The sequence below is a fragment of the Amblyomma maculatum genome, chromosome 6, assembly GCF_055883805.1.
Source record: "Amblyomma maculatum isolate TAMU_Amacu chromosome 6, ASM5588380v1, whole genome shotgun sequence".
In the NCBI taxonomy this organism is placed as follows: Eukaryota; Metazoa; Arthropoda; class Arachnida; order Ixodida; family Ixodidae; genus Amblyomma; species Amblyomma maculatum.
Window position 1 is genome coordinate 142624944 of NC_139349.1, and position 12508 is coordinate 142637451.

A 12508-nucleotide genomic window follows, 5' to 3' on the forward strand; every position below is an offset into this window, starting at 1 on the left:
TGAGATGAGTAAACTACAGAACTCTTTAATTTCCTCAACATTATACATTGCAAATAGGCAACTTAATCTCATGCATGTTAAAAGCAAGGAAAGCCACAAGCAACAGTATGCAAATGAAAAAATGTGGTTCTCTGAAGCCTAATATTGTACCAAGGAAGAAAACACCAGAAAGAGCCAACTCATGAACACATGACATGTAAAGAATGATGCACATTGTCATTCATTCTCACAGACATTAAAACTGCAAACAGTAAGTGAGAACTGTACACATTCTTTTTAGGAAACATGCCACACTGTAAGGTGGACAGCCATGGTTGGGTGCTCTTTGGGAGATTCGGCAATAACTACAAAAGGTGCTAGGAAACAAAATGTGTAAATCATATATTTGATTTTTTTTCAACAATGCACTACGAAGTTACAAGCACAGAAACTAGACACTACAAGTGGTATGAAAATGACAAAATAATAATGCAGTTCTCTCCAAGCTTAAAATGATCTGTTTACAAAAGAATGACAACATCCATACTCCAAACAACAGGAAATGACTAGAAATAAACAGGGATAGGTATGCAAAAGTGTACAAAAACTGGTTGAGTGGTTGAACGAACTATCTGCATAATGTTTGTACAAAATAAAACAAAGCAACAAATTCGAATGAAAAAGCTTCAGTATACAGAAAAAGGCGCTTTCACAAAGGACCATCATCACGTGTTGCATTTCATACCATATGTGCATGCATGTCACCAACTGAATGCTGGTCATACATACATCTTGTAGAAACTACACAAACACTTGAGCAATAGGCACGACATCAAATCCATTAAAAAATCTACACTGCAAAAAAAGAAGCCAAGACTGCTTCACTGTTGCTGTTCCTGTTAGCATGACTAGAATGCACTGAAAAAAAAATGCAATGGCTGCATGCCTGTCATAGTTACATTCTACTATCATAACTAAAAAGTACTAAGGAAAAGGTAGCAGGTAAGGGTCATACATCACTCTACAAGAAACACTAGAAGGCACCATAAGGAAAAAAAAGGAAGGAGCAAAAGGTTTGCATCCCTGTCATTGTACATACCAACCACTATATTCCATATCAAAAGCTGTTTGCAGCACTACAAAAGATAAGGGCAGCATGAACCAGCCATGATGGCACCAACTGCCCTTACCTTTTGTAGTGCAGCAAACAGCTTGCGAGGAGTACAGAAGGCACAGCAAAAAAAAAAAAAAGAGAGAATAAAATTCAGTGTTGCACACCGTGCTGCTCTTCACATTCTGCTGGTATAAAAAGAAGGAAGTAAACTGCTGAGATCAAAAAAAAAAAAGAATAAAATTCAGTGTTGCACACCGTGCTGCTCTTCACATTCTGCTGGTATAAAAAGAAGGAAGTTAACTGCTGAGATAGTTGGTTTTCCAGAAATAAAAAAGGTATTTAGCATAACACAGACACACACAAGAAAGAAGACACCACGTGACTACAACTGTTTATTTAGGGGAAAGCAGTCGATGCATAGCTTTCACTGCTGATGTGCAAATGTACAAGGCAACAGGAAAACAGCACCAATCTTATCAAAGCAGGTATGAGAAATATCTGTTCAGCCGCAAAGAAAAGCTGGAGTGTCACTGACACAGCTCAAACCTGTTTAATGTATAGATGGTATCCTCTGCTCCCTGAAAGCTTGCTCAGCTAAGCCGTCACATAAGCTACGAAAGCAAACAGGTCGGCTGTCAGAAGAGACATGGCCAGCATTTCGTAAAGTGCACCACCGTCTATAAAATTCTACTGTCATGTAGAAAAATCTTATTTTGCACAAGCAGGATTCTGCGTCAATGGCCAACTTAGGGAACATGCAAAAGACATTAACAATGAAGGTGAGCGACTTCTCGTGCACCGTAGGGTTTGCACCAATTGTGAAAACTGTGGGTAACGGCTCATGAAACACTAGAAGCCCTTCATATAAAAAAGCAGGTTACAGCTGTGTCAGCAGCAAATTGGTTTTTCTTATGAGACTGAAGAAAAATTTCTCACGCATAGTTTGACAAAATGGTGCTGTTTCCATGTTGCCTTGTACCCGTGCGCATCACCTGAGTAGGCTATGTATATCGGCTGCTTTCCGCTGAACAGTTGTAAGTGCTGATGGTGTCCTCTGTCTTGTGTGCGACTGTGTTACGCTAAATAGCCTGTTATTATGCATGGAGAAAAGGCATTGAAAAAAAAACAAGGTCTGAATACCACTGCCAACATTCTGGCATGAAAGCATCGTAAAATGAGGGAGCTGGCATGGGTTGTGCATCTGTTATTCTGTACAACCCTAGAGGGCAGAGAAAATTGAAAAAAAAACTTCCAGGGCTATCAGATCCACTGCAGTCAGTTACAAATTAAGAATGAAGGGGCGAATATTCCTCAAAGGAGGCTTTTCTGCCAATCAGATCGTTCTCAACACTGGTACCACTCCAGCCCTTGTCCACAGCTCACTAGGCTGGGCAGCTTTTTCTTTATCGGTACTGAACACCAGCTGCACTGCCTCTTTTTGTCACCTACTGCCATGAAAGGGGGAATTCCTTTGTGGCTCAATTGATTGGGAGGCTCCTCTCTGTCAATTGTTGGAGGCCTACCTTTGCAAAATTACAAAGCTTCAAACTTGAGTTGTAAATGAGCACAGAAGGTGCCTTGATCCCAGCTGCTTGCTATTGTGGCACTGTTCATGGTGGCTCTGCAGCGCCTTTAGATGTGGACTTGGTCTTTGTCACAAGGCAAACACCAACCACTCTTTTGTGACGTCGGCAAAACTAAGTTTCATTGGTGTTGAAGGCTTTCCATGTCACACCTGCCAGGATTAAAATCAAAAGCACGATTTAGATATATGAGCTCCCAAACAGAAGGAAAAAGTCCCACTGTTGGCAACTCTAAGTTTTTGGCACAGTCAAACCATACCTGTGTATTCAGTCAGTAGCCCGCGACTGCCCAGTGAGATGTCAGTCCTGTGGCCCTCATTGCTAAGTTGTGTTTGTCACACAGACAGGAAAAGGATAGTTGCTAGGCAGCCGTGGAGGTGGTGGCAACCTGCAAGGTGTTCCAATGCTTTAAAGATTTCTTGTGAAGTTTAATAAAGCAAATCACTGACTACAAAACATAGGATATGAATTTAACCTCAAAATATGTCACATAAGGTTGAGAGTACTGAGTACACAATAGAAATATGTTTAACCAAGACACGCACTAGCAGCACAAAATAGTGCTGTGTATAATATATGTATATTAATAACTCCTTGATGACCTCGAAGGCTAAAACATTTTCTTGTCTTCACCAACAGACACACCTGAAGAGAACCACCATTTTCCTGATTTATACATTTCTTTTTTTTTTATTGAGAGTCACTTTCTATGCTGGGTAAGGTTCCTGCCTCTGAGTTTGCTAAGTGTTTCATTCAACATATGTAGAGAAGAAATAAATCTATGTATCATGTATATATGTATGGATGCATTACCTATGTATGTATCTATGCATGTATATATGTAGGTACCTATGTATGTATGCATCTCACCAGTTTTTCCTAGAACAAATGAAAGCAATATTTTAAACAGTGACCATGCACCCAGAGCAAAAAAAAAAAAAGGATGCATAGCTCACTTGCTTGAGCTGTTGGGTAAGTGTTTTGTTTACATGAAAATTCGCGCAGACACAAAATAACAAGAGCACCAAACACAGACACAACAGCACAATGTGAAAAAGAGCATTAAATTCTAAATTCTAAACTTAATTCTAAGTTAATTCTAAAGTCAAAGCTCAGCTACTTTGGTCATCTGACGAGAAGAGAGGAGTCGCTGGAGAAAGATTTGATGCTGGAAAAGGTTGAGGGTCGCCGGAGAAGGGGTAGGCAGCGAACGCGATGGTTAGATGGCATCCTTGAGGCACTGCAGAGGAAGTTATGTGATGTTAGGAAGATAGTGAGAGACCGGAAAGCGTGGCGTGACATGGTCCATAGGGTCACGAAGAGTTGGACACGACTGAACTGAACTGAAATTAAATGAAGGTATTTCACCTTTGATGCCAAACACCTTCACTTCGGGAGGAGTCCATATGCTATCAAAAGGTTTGCGTGGAGTCACAGCTTTGTTGTTGAGGACAGCCAGAAGGCATACACTGAACCCATTTATAACATGGCTACATTCTATACGCCTTAAAAGTAAGTTATGATTCAGTACTCTCTTTTCTTTTCCCAGTTCTGGATAGGAAGAGTCTATTGGCCCTGACGCAAGAAAACAAATGAAATTGATATGTTTTTGTATATTATAATAGGCTTTTCGTTATATGAGGTCCGTCCGAAAGATTTGCTTTCGATTTCTTTCTGTACCAATTCAACTGAAGCTTAATTTCTTAAAACATTTCCGCCAATTAAAAAAAAAAAAAAAAAAAAAAAAACCTGAGGACCAAAGCAAAAAGAGCACCAGCACATCACACAGCATGCAGTTCAGGAACTTAAAAAGAATTAAATTGTGCATTCTGAATATATGAAAATGTAAAATCACTTAATCACGGCAATGTAATGGCTGTCTGTAAACATTTTATGAACTATTAAAATTAAATCACTGCAGAATGTTTGTACGCCGTTCCTATCTCGCTATGTGTTTAAACTTGTGCCTGTGAACAGGCAGAGAGTATTTTGCTAGCAGTTGGGAGAGTCGCTGTGGCCAGAATGCACCTTACCCTCCCCTCTAAGGCGGCTTATTGAGATCGTTCTCTTTCTTTTTCGCAACCGCGGCATAACTTAGCGCGTATAGAGCTCTGCAGGCTGACGACCAATGCACGGCTTCCACTCGACGGTGCGCATTTTCTGTATCTTGCTGCAGAGTGAAGGCCACCCTAAGCATGCAGACTTTCGTGCTCAGTTGTGTTTCCTGGGAAAGTGTTAGAACCAGCGGCAATCAACGAAAGACGTCGGATCGCCAAGCTCATTTTGAAGAATTACATCGCGAGGTTCCGCCGCCAATGGCAGTTCACGAAACGCGGCGAGTGGAATTACAAGCGAAAAACCTTCCTGCATGCACAAAACTGTAGATGCGCCATAAAACACCGCCTTTCGTACTGACTAAACGGTCCGCGCGCGCTATCTTGCTCGCCCATACAGCCTGCGGCGGCGGATGCAAACAACGGTCTTTGCAGCATTTTTATCGGAAAAAGAAAACACTCAGTCACTTTACTGCTCCATTAAGTGACTCATTTAGAAGAAACAATTTCTTACTCACCCAGCGAAGCTTGCCTTGCAGCCAGAAGTAGCAGCCGCTGTGCGGGATACATTTTCAACGCAGTCACAAACCAACGGCCTAACGTGCAGACACGACTAGACACGACGAAAATTTGAAATGGCCAGCCGCCGAGCAGCGCATTGATACAATAACTTTAAAAACAATAGAAATCTGAAATATATTTCATAAAACAAGATATACAAGTAAAATGTAACTGTTGCTTATGACGTATTTGTTTCAAAACGGTAAATACAACCTGCGTCTTGCGTAATTATTTTGGCGCACTATTTTCTATCTCGCTGTAAAGAGGAGGGGTGCGAAAAGGCCACGGCGCGCGAAGTTTGGGAATGGCGGATCGTGCATAGCTGGCGTTCCGTATTAACATCGGCGCAGCAAATCTTTCCTCTGTGCGAACTACTGGCTTTTATCACACACGGGTACATCGCTAGCTTACTTTGTCGTTGTGAACACTCGGAGTTTGGAGTCTTCCGGCGGACTGGACTGCGCCCAGCGAGGTCGAACACAGTACGCGTGTGGCTATCGGCTGCAGAAATGAAGGTGTCAGTGGCTTTTGTACATTATGTTCAGATACCCATCGCCTAAACAGCATTTCTTGGTGCCATATTGGTCCTGCATGCTGGAAACAGCCCAAATTGCATGCTTAATTCAAAAGCGCAGGCACTTTGGATACAGTATTTTGCAAGCTGAAAAATTGCTAGAACAAACCTTCGACAATTTATACTTAGAGTATGCAGAACAGTGTCGTCCAGTTAAATTGTGTACATATTGCACTATAGGCGCATATATGTGACCCTGAAACGTCTTGTTAGGAAGTATGGTAGACTTCTGAAGCAGAACTCTAGAAGACATCTGGCGTAAGCCGGCTAATAACTGTCTTGCGTAGCTGAAGACATAAAAATTCTTCACTAGACAGATTCTAGACATCTTGCCGATGATGTCTTCTAGACTAGCACCAAGCGACGTCTTGTAGATGTCTTTGATAGCTCAAGATATATGTGACCAATATAGACATATCAAGACAGCTACAAGATACTCTGTGCTCAGTGGGCTCGGTGCCTTCCGGCGGTTGTTCAGAAGACAACGCGTCGGTCGGCTCTTTGGCAGCAGGCTGGGTGGGTTGTGGCACAGCTGCGGCTGCAGCGGCCACTACCATGGCGTGTTTGGCCACGGACGCGAACGTCCTAGCACCACACTTGATCAGCGCGTGGTCCGCGCCGCACTGGGGGCAGGGGAGGTTGCACGAAGCGTGGCCGAAGGCCCCGCAGCGCGCGCACAAGGGGACATCGCACGCAGCGCGCACGTGGCCACTAGCGCCGCAGCGCCGGCAAACACGTGCGACCCCCTCGTACTCGCACTGCAGGGTGAATTCGGCCACCTGCAGGAAGTTCGGCAGCGGTTCGTTCCGGCTACTGGCAGGTCTCTGTCGACGAGCGAGACCATGAAAAAATCGCGTTCATCACCCCTGACGGCCTTTATCAATTCAAAGTCATGCCTTTTGGCCTTTGCAATGCCCCAGCAACCTTCGAACGCATGAGGGACTCTTTGCTCCGAGGCTTCAAGTGGATCACTTGTTTGTGTTATCTTGACGATGTAATAGTTTTCTATCATATCCTTCATATCCCGCCCCCCAGCCTGCGTGCCGGGGGCGGGATATGAAGGGCTCCTTTACAGTGAAAATCAAGTTTTCATTCATTCATTCAAAAATATTCTTTTGTTCGGAGGGGCCTTTCACACACCTCCTTGTTTTAGCATCATGTCCCTTCATTATCGGTCCTGCAACACGTGATGGGAGGAGCGGCGACGCTTTACAGGCGCAAACGCGGAGGCGCCATCTGTTTCTCAACGACGCATCAGGTCCAGATTAGCAGCGGTGGACATTGCATGTAGGCGCTCGTTTTGCCAGCATGTTTTCCTCATTACTTTAGGCCAAACGACCTTTATATGCTATCATATATAATAGTTATGGATTTAAATAGGATTTACAATGGAATATTGTGGGAGTTTGATATACGCCATAATTCGATACACCAGGCTGAATATACCCATGACCGGCACTCCGTCGCTTTATACCATTTCTCGCATTTAGTGCGTTGCCCACTTGATCCCTGCGAACTTAACCTCATCCAACCACCTAATCTTCTGCCGACCCAGTATACGCTTTCCATTGGAATCCAATTTGTTACTCTTAGCGACTACCGGTTATCCTCTCTTCGCACTACATGTCTTCCCCATGCCTTTTTTTTTATTTATGTAGACTTGAATATCAGCAACTTGAGTGTTTCGTCTATTCATTCTGCCTGCTTGCTATTTTTCTAGGCTACACCTACCATTTTCCTTCCATAGCTCTCTGGGTTGTCCTCAACTTAAGTGGAACACGTTTTTGCTAGGTTCCACATTTTAGTCCCATAGGTGAGTACCAGTAAGGAGCGACAGTTATATACTTTTCTGACGAGCGATACCGGTAAGCTGCTTGTCATAATGTGAGAGTACGTTCCAAATGCATTCCGTATCTTATTCTCCTAGTTATTTCCCTTTTATGGTCCGCATCGAAGTTATTACATGTTCTAAGCACACGTATTCGCCTACCACTTCCAGCAATTCCCTACCTTAAAAGAGCGCGTTGTTGGGCGAGTCGGTGAGACATATATCTTCAAGGTATACTGCCCACATAAAAACAAGGACGAAAAAGGTATACACAGCAAGCGCTTGTTTGTACCTTTCTCGTCTTTGTTTTTGTGTGCGCAGTATACCTTGGGGAGGGGGGGAAGATTCACTACATATTTTAAACGTCTGTTCCTTTCCCTGGACCTCCAATATTTTTAAGATTTCTAAATATATTATTCTTTAGGCCTACCTGTCTGCTTCTTCTCTGTAGGTCATTAATCATTTGTTGCAGCTGTTCGCCGGAGCTAATTAACAAGGCTATGTCAAAGCGAATCGCAAATATTCTTCATCAACCTTGATACCTAACTGCTAACATTCCATATCTGTGAATATGTCATTTAAGCAAGCTGTAGTCAGGACTAGGGAGCTTGTGTCTCCAGGCTAACACAATTCTTGATTGGAATTTTATTACCATGTTTATACAGAAATCTGGTTGCGTGCTGGAGAGAGTGCGTGAACGCTTCGGCATTAGCGCCAGAGGCCGTAATAGAGGGCTCTGGAAGTTTCGAACTATGGCTGTGAGAGAGGCCGTAATGGAGTGCTGCGGAAGTTTCGATCCCCTGGGAAGCTTTAAAGTGCACTGTCATCGCACAGCACACTGGTTTCTTGCTTTCCGCCTGCATCGAAAAGCGTCCGCCGCGGCCGGGATTCGATCCCGCTTTTCTTCGGCACAGAAGACGAGCGCCATAACACACGCGGGGCCGTCAGGCTAATGTGTGACCGTTGTTACGTTTCTCCACCGAGAAGTGGGACAGCTGACGCGGCCACCGCATAGCAACAGGCAGAACCGCGAGCGGATCGGCCATTTCGACGCCGTTCATCGGCCGCGCAACGATTCCTCCCGCCGGCAAGTCTCAGCGTGTTCCTGTGCGTGCGTGTGTGTGCAAAAGGTGGCCAAGCCTGGAGCTCGAGGGAAAGTGCGTCGCCCTCTCCTGTCTGCAGGAGGTGGAGGAGATGAGGTCGGAACACCTGCGATTGAGTCATTCGTCGTGAACCAACATGTTTGGCTCTCCCTTTCCTGTGAGGGTTTACCCTTTCCCTATGAACTGGAAAAACTATAAAAAGCAGCGGCCGACTCCGCTGAGGGAGAGACTACTTTGACGCGCCGTTGGCACGACGCTAGACACCAGCTGTGTGAGAGTGTCTGTAATCTCTCCGGGTCAGCTTCACTGCCCGTTTCTTCCTGATGTTACAGTAAAGGTTGTTTCGTTAAAAGACGCCTCGTCTTTGCTGGCACCTTTGATGCCGTCCGCCGTCCACGGAGCCGCCAGGCCAACGCTACCGAGGGGCCGCGCGCCGCACGTAATAACTGCTGGCAGCGGTACGCTAACCCCGGCACTCGCGACCCAAATGCAACAATTGGTGAACAGCGGTGGGATGACGACGACCAAGCCGTAATCGTGGTTGGAAGGACGAGCCAGACGATACCGTCGTCCAACAACTGGTGAACAGCGGAGAGACGAGGACGACCAAGCAGTGACCGTGGTCGGTGAAACGAGCCAGGCCTGACCGAGGTGCAACATCTGGTGGGAAGAGCGGAGATGTCACAGGCGTGACTCGTGAATCAAAGCAGCTCAGCGGAAAGGCGGGAGCAGTGCAACGAGCCCTGTGTAATGACTGGTTGCCTGCAGCGGAACGACTGCGTTGGATTCTTGGCTGCGAGGTTGGTGAGTGCGGGACTTTCTTCTACTGAGTTTTGCCAGGCTTTTGTTAAGTAGAGAACAGAGCTGGTAATTGTGTTGTCGTTGTTGCTGGGTTAATTGCAGCAAGGCAATAGTGGGCAGTAGAGAAGGCAACATTCGGAACAGCCATGGATTTGGATTTGAAGTCGTTTCGCAAACCGAAATTGCTAGAGCTTGCGAAGGAGCTGGGTCTGAATTTGTCAGACAAACTCAGAAAACCAGAAGTGTTAAAGGCTATTCTTGAGTCGAAAGCTGAAGATGACGAGCTTTTGGAATGCCTTGAGATCATTGAAGAACGTAAGGAAAGGATAGAGAAAGAGGAGCGTGAACGTGAGCGTGAACGTGAACGTAAGGAAAGGCTAGAGAAAGAGGAGCGAGACCGTAAGGAAAGGCAAGAGAAAGAGGAGCGAGACCGTCAATTCGCTATGGAAATGAAACGTCTCGAAATAAACGCGGGACGCGCTGGCAGTGCAAGTCGGGCTCACGGTGCAGGAGAACGGGAATCGTTCAAAATGAGTGACCTAATGCGGCCGTTTAAGCTTGGAGAGGACATTGGTTTGTTCCTGGTTAACTTCGAGCGAACGTGCGAGAAGCAAGAGTTTTCTCGGGAAACGTGGCCACAGCGCTTGCTCACATTGTTACCCGGTGAGGCGGCAGACGTAATCGCTCGCTTGACAAAAGAGGAAGCAGAGGATTACGACAAAGTTAAATCGAGTCTGCTAAGAAAGTACAGGCTGTCAGCAGAAGCATTCCGTCGGAATTTTCGAGAGCATGAGAAAAGCAAAAGTGAGTCGTATACAGAGTTTGCCTACAAGCTTATGTCAAACATGTATGAGTGGCTCAAAGAAGAAAAAGCGTTTGGTAACCACGATAAGATTTTGCAGTGTTTCGGGCTGGAACAGTTTTACAGTCGGTTACCCGAGAACGTGCGGTATTGGGTCATGGATAGGCCAGATGTTAGTACGGTGGATAGAGCCGCCGAGCTAGCTGAAGAGTTTGTGACGCGTCGGGCTCGTGGAGCTAAGGACGGTCAACAGGGGGAATTCGGCTCTAAGTTTGAGAGGCCGAAGTTCAAGCCCTTTAAAGCTAAGGAGAAAAAACGTGGTGCGGATGCGAGTCAAAGCAGTCCGGCCGGCGATAAAGCGACGGAGGTAACCGAAGCCGAACGGAAAAAGAGGTTCGAGGCAAGGCAATCGCGCGTCTGTTATACGTGCCAGAAGCCTGGTCATTTTTCGGCGCAGTGTCCAGAGACGAAACCAAAGATCGTGTTTTTGTCGTTGTGCAGAAGTGACGAGAACATGAAGCTTCTCGAACCGTACACTCGAGACCTCCTCGTGAACGGGAAACAGTGTCGAGTGCTTCGCGATTCTGCGGCCACCATGGATGTTGTTCACCCTTCTTACATAGAACCAGAGATGTTCACGGGTGAATGCGCGTGGATCAAACAAGCAGTGGAAGCTCACAGCGTATGTTTGCCCATAGCCAAAGTGCTTATTGAGGGGCCTTTCGGCGCTCTTGAGACAGAAGCTGCGGTGTCATCTATGCTTCCTCCTCAGTACCCGTACCTGTTTTCAAACAAGTCCGATCACCTCTTGCGCGAAAAGGGGCTTGTTTTTGGAGAGGCTAGCGTACTGGCCTTAACCAGATCTAGAGCTCGGGAGCTAGCTGCAAAGGCGGTAATTCCGAAGATGAGGTTGTCAAGCGATGAAAAAGGGTCGGAGGAACAGCACGCTGAGATTGAGACCACGTCCGCTGTAAACACAAGTGAGCCTGAAAAATTGAAGGCACCGGATACAGGAGAGAAAATGCCCAACACGGGTAGTTTAGAAGAGCTATCTGCAGGTTTGTTCGTCGCGCCTACGTCAGAGAGTCTTAACTTGTTGCTGAATGTCAGCAAGTCTGCTTTGATAGCCGAGCAACGAAAGGATCGCAGCCTTGAGAACATCCGCTGCAATCTAAAAGAAGGTATCGCCAAGAAAAATGTCAGTTTTGAAGTAAGAAATGGGGTCCTGTACCGAAAGTATCGAGACCGCAGGGGAATTGAGTTCGATCAGCTGATCGTGCCTGAGTGCTATCGTCAGGATCTGTTGCGCTTGTCGCATGGAGGTTCGTGGTCAGGACACCTAGGAATTAAAAAGACTAAGGACCGCCTATTGCAAGAGTACTATTGGCCAGGATGTTTTCGGGACGCAGAAGAGTTTGTAAAGACATGTGACACCTGTCAGCATGTGGGCAAACCTGGGGACAAATCGAGAGCGCCGATGAGGTTGGTGCCCGTCATTACGGAACCGTTCAGAAGGCTCGTTATTGACACTGTGGGACCACTACCGGTAACAAACTCAGGGTATAGACATATTCTGACAGTGATTTGTCCCGCGACAAAGTTCCCCGAGGCAGTCCCGCTTAAAGAACTCAGTTCAGTGGAGATAGTGAATGCACTGCTGTCCATATTTGCGCGAGTTGGTTTTCCTGCAGAAATCCAATCAGATCAGGGCACAGTGTTCACTAGCGCTTTGACCACATCATTCCTGGAATAAGGCTCTTGCATAGCTCCGTGTACCATCCCCAGTCGAATTCCGTTGAAAAACTTCACTCCGTCATGAAGCGGCTTTTGAGAGCTATGTGTTTTGAGCGAAAAACTGACTGGGAGCTATGCCTGCCGGCGGCGATGTTTGCCCTAAGAACCGCGCCGCATGAAACTACAGGGTTTTCGCCAGCAGAGCTCGTGTACGGTCGGACGCTGCGATCTCCTCTTCGCATGCTTCGTGAATCGTGGGAAGGCCAGGGCGATGACCCAGTCGTAGTAGAGTACGTGCTCAGGTTGCTCGAACGTTTGAGGCGGGCGCAGGAGTTGTCAGAAGAAGCCATGATCAAAGCTCAGCTGAGGGCCAAA

General features: G+C 46.1%; 1 protein-coding gene and 1 long non-coding RNA gene across 2 annotated transcripts; one reads left to right on the top strand and one right to left on the bottom strand.

The window, feature by feature from the left end:
* LOC146186931 (uncharacterized) lies at positions 1 to 6046 on the bottom strand. Its single transcript, XR_014708182.1, has 3 exons — positions 5249 to 6046; positions 2936 to 3064; positions 1 to 2828 (listed from the first exon to the last, which is right to left on the bottom strand). It is a non-coding gene; the product is annotated as an uncharacterized LOC146186931 (long non-coding RNA).
* Positions 6047 to 9735: 3689 nt separating this feature from the next.
* LOC146186932 (uncharacterized) lies at positions 9736 to 12152 on the top strand. Its single transcript, XM_084608147.1, has one exon. It carries the CDS (start codon positions 9744 to 9746, stop codon positions 12150 to 12152), a length of 2409 nt encoding a protein of 802 aa, XP_084464273.1. The 5' UTR covers positions 9736 to 9743.
* Positions 12153 to 12508: the final 356 nt, after the last annotated feature.

Coding starts and splice junctions, on each gene's coding strand:
- LOC146186932 (XM_084608147.1), top strand. CDS start 9,744: ATGGATTTGGATTTGAAGTCGTTTCGCAAACCGAAATTGCTAGAGCTT.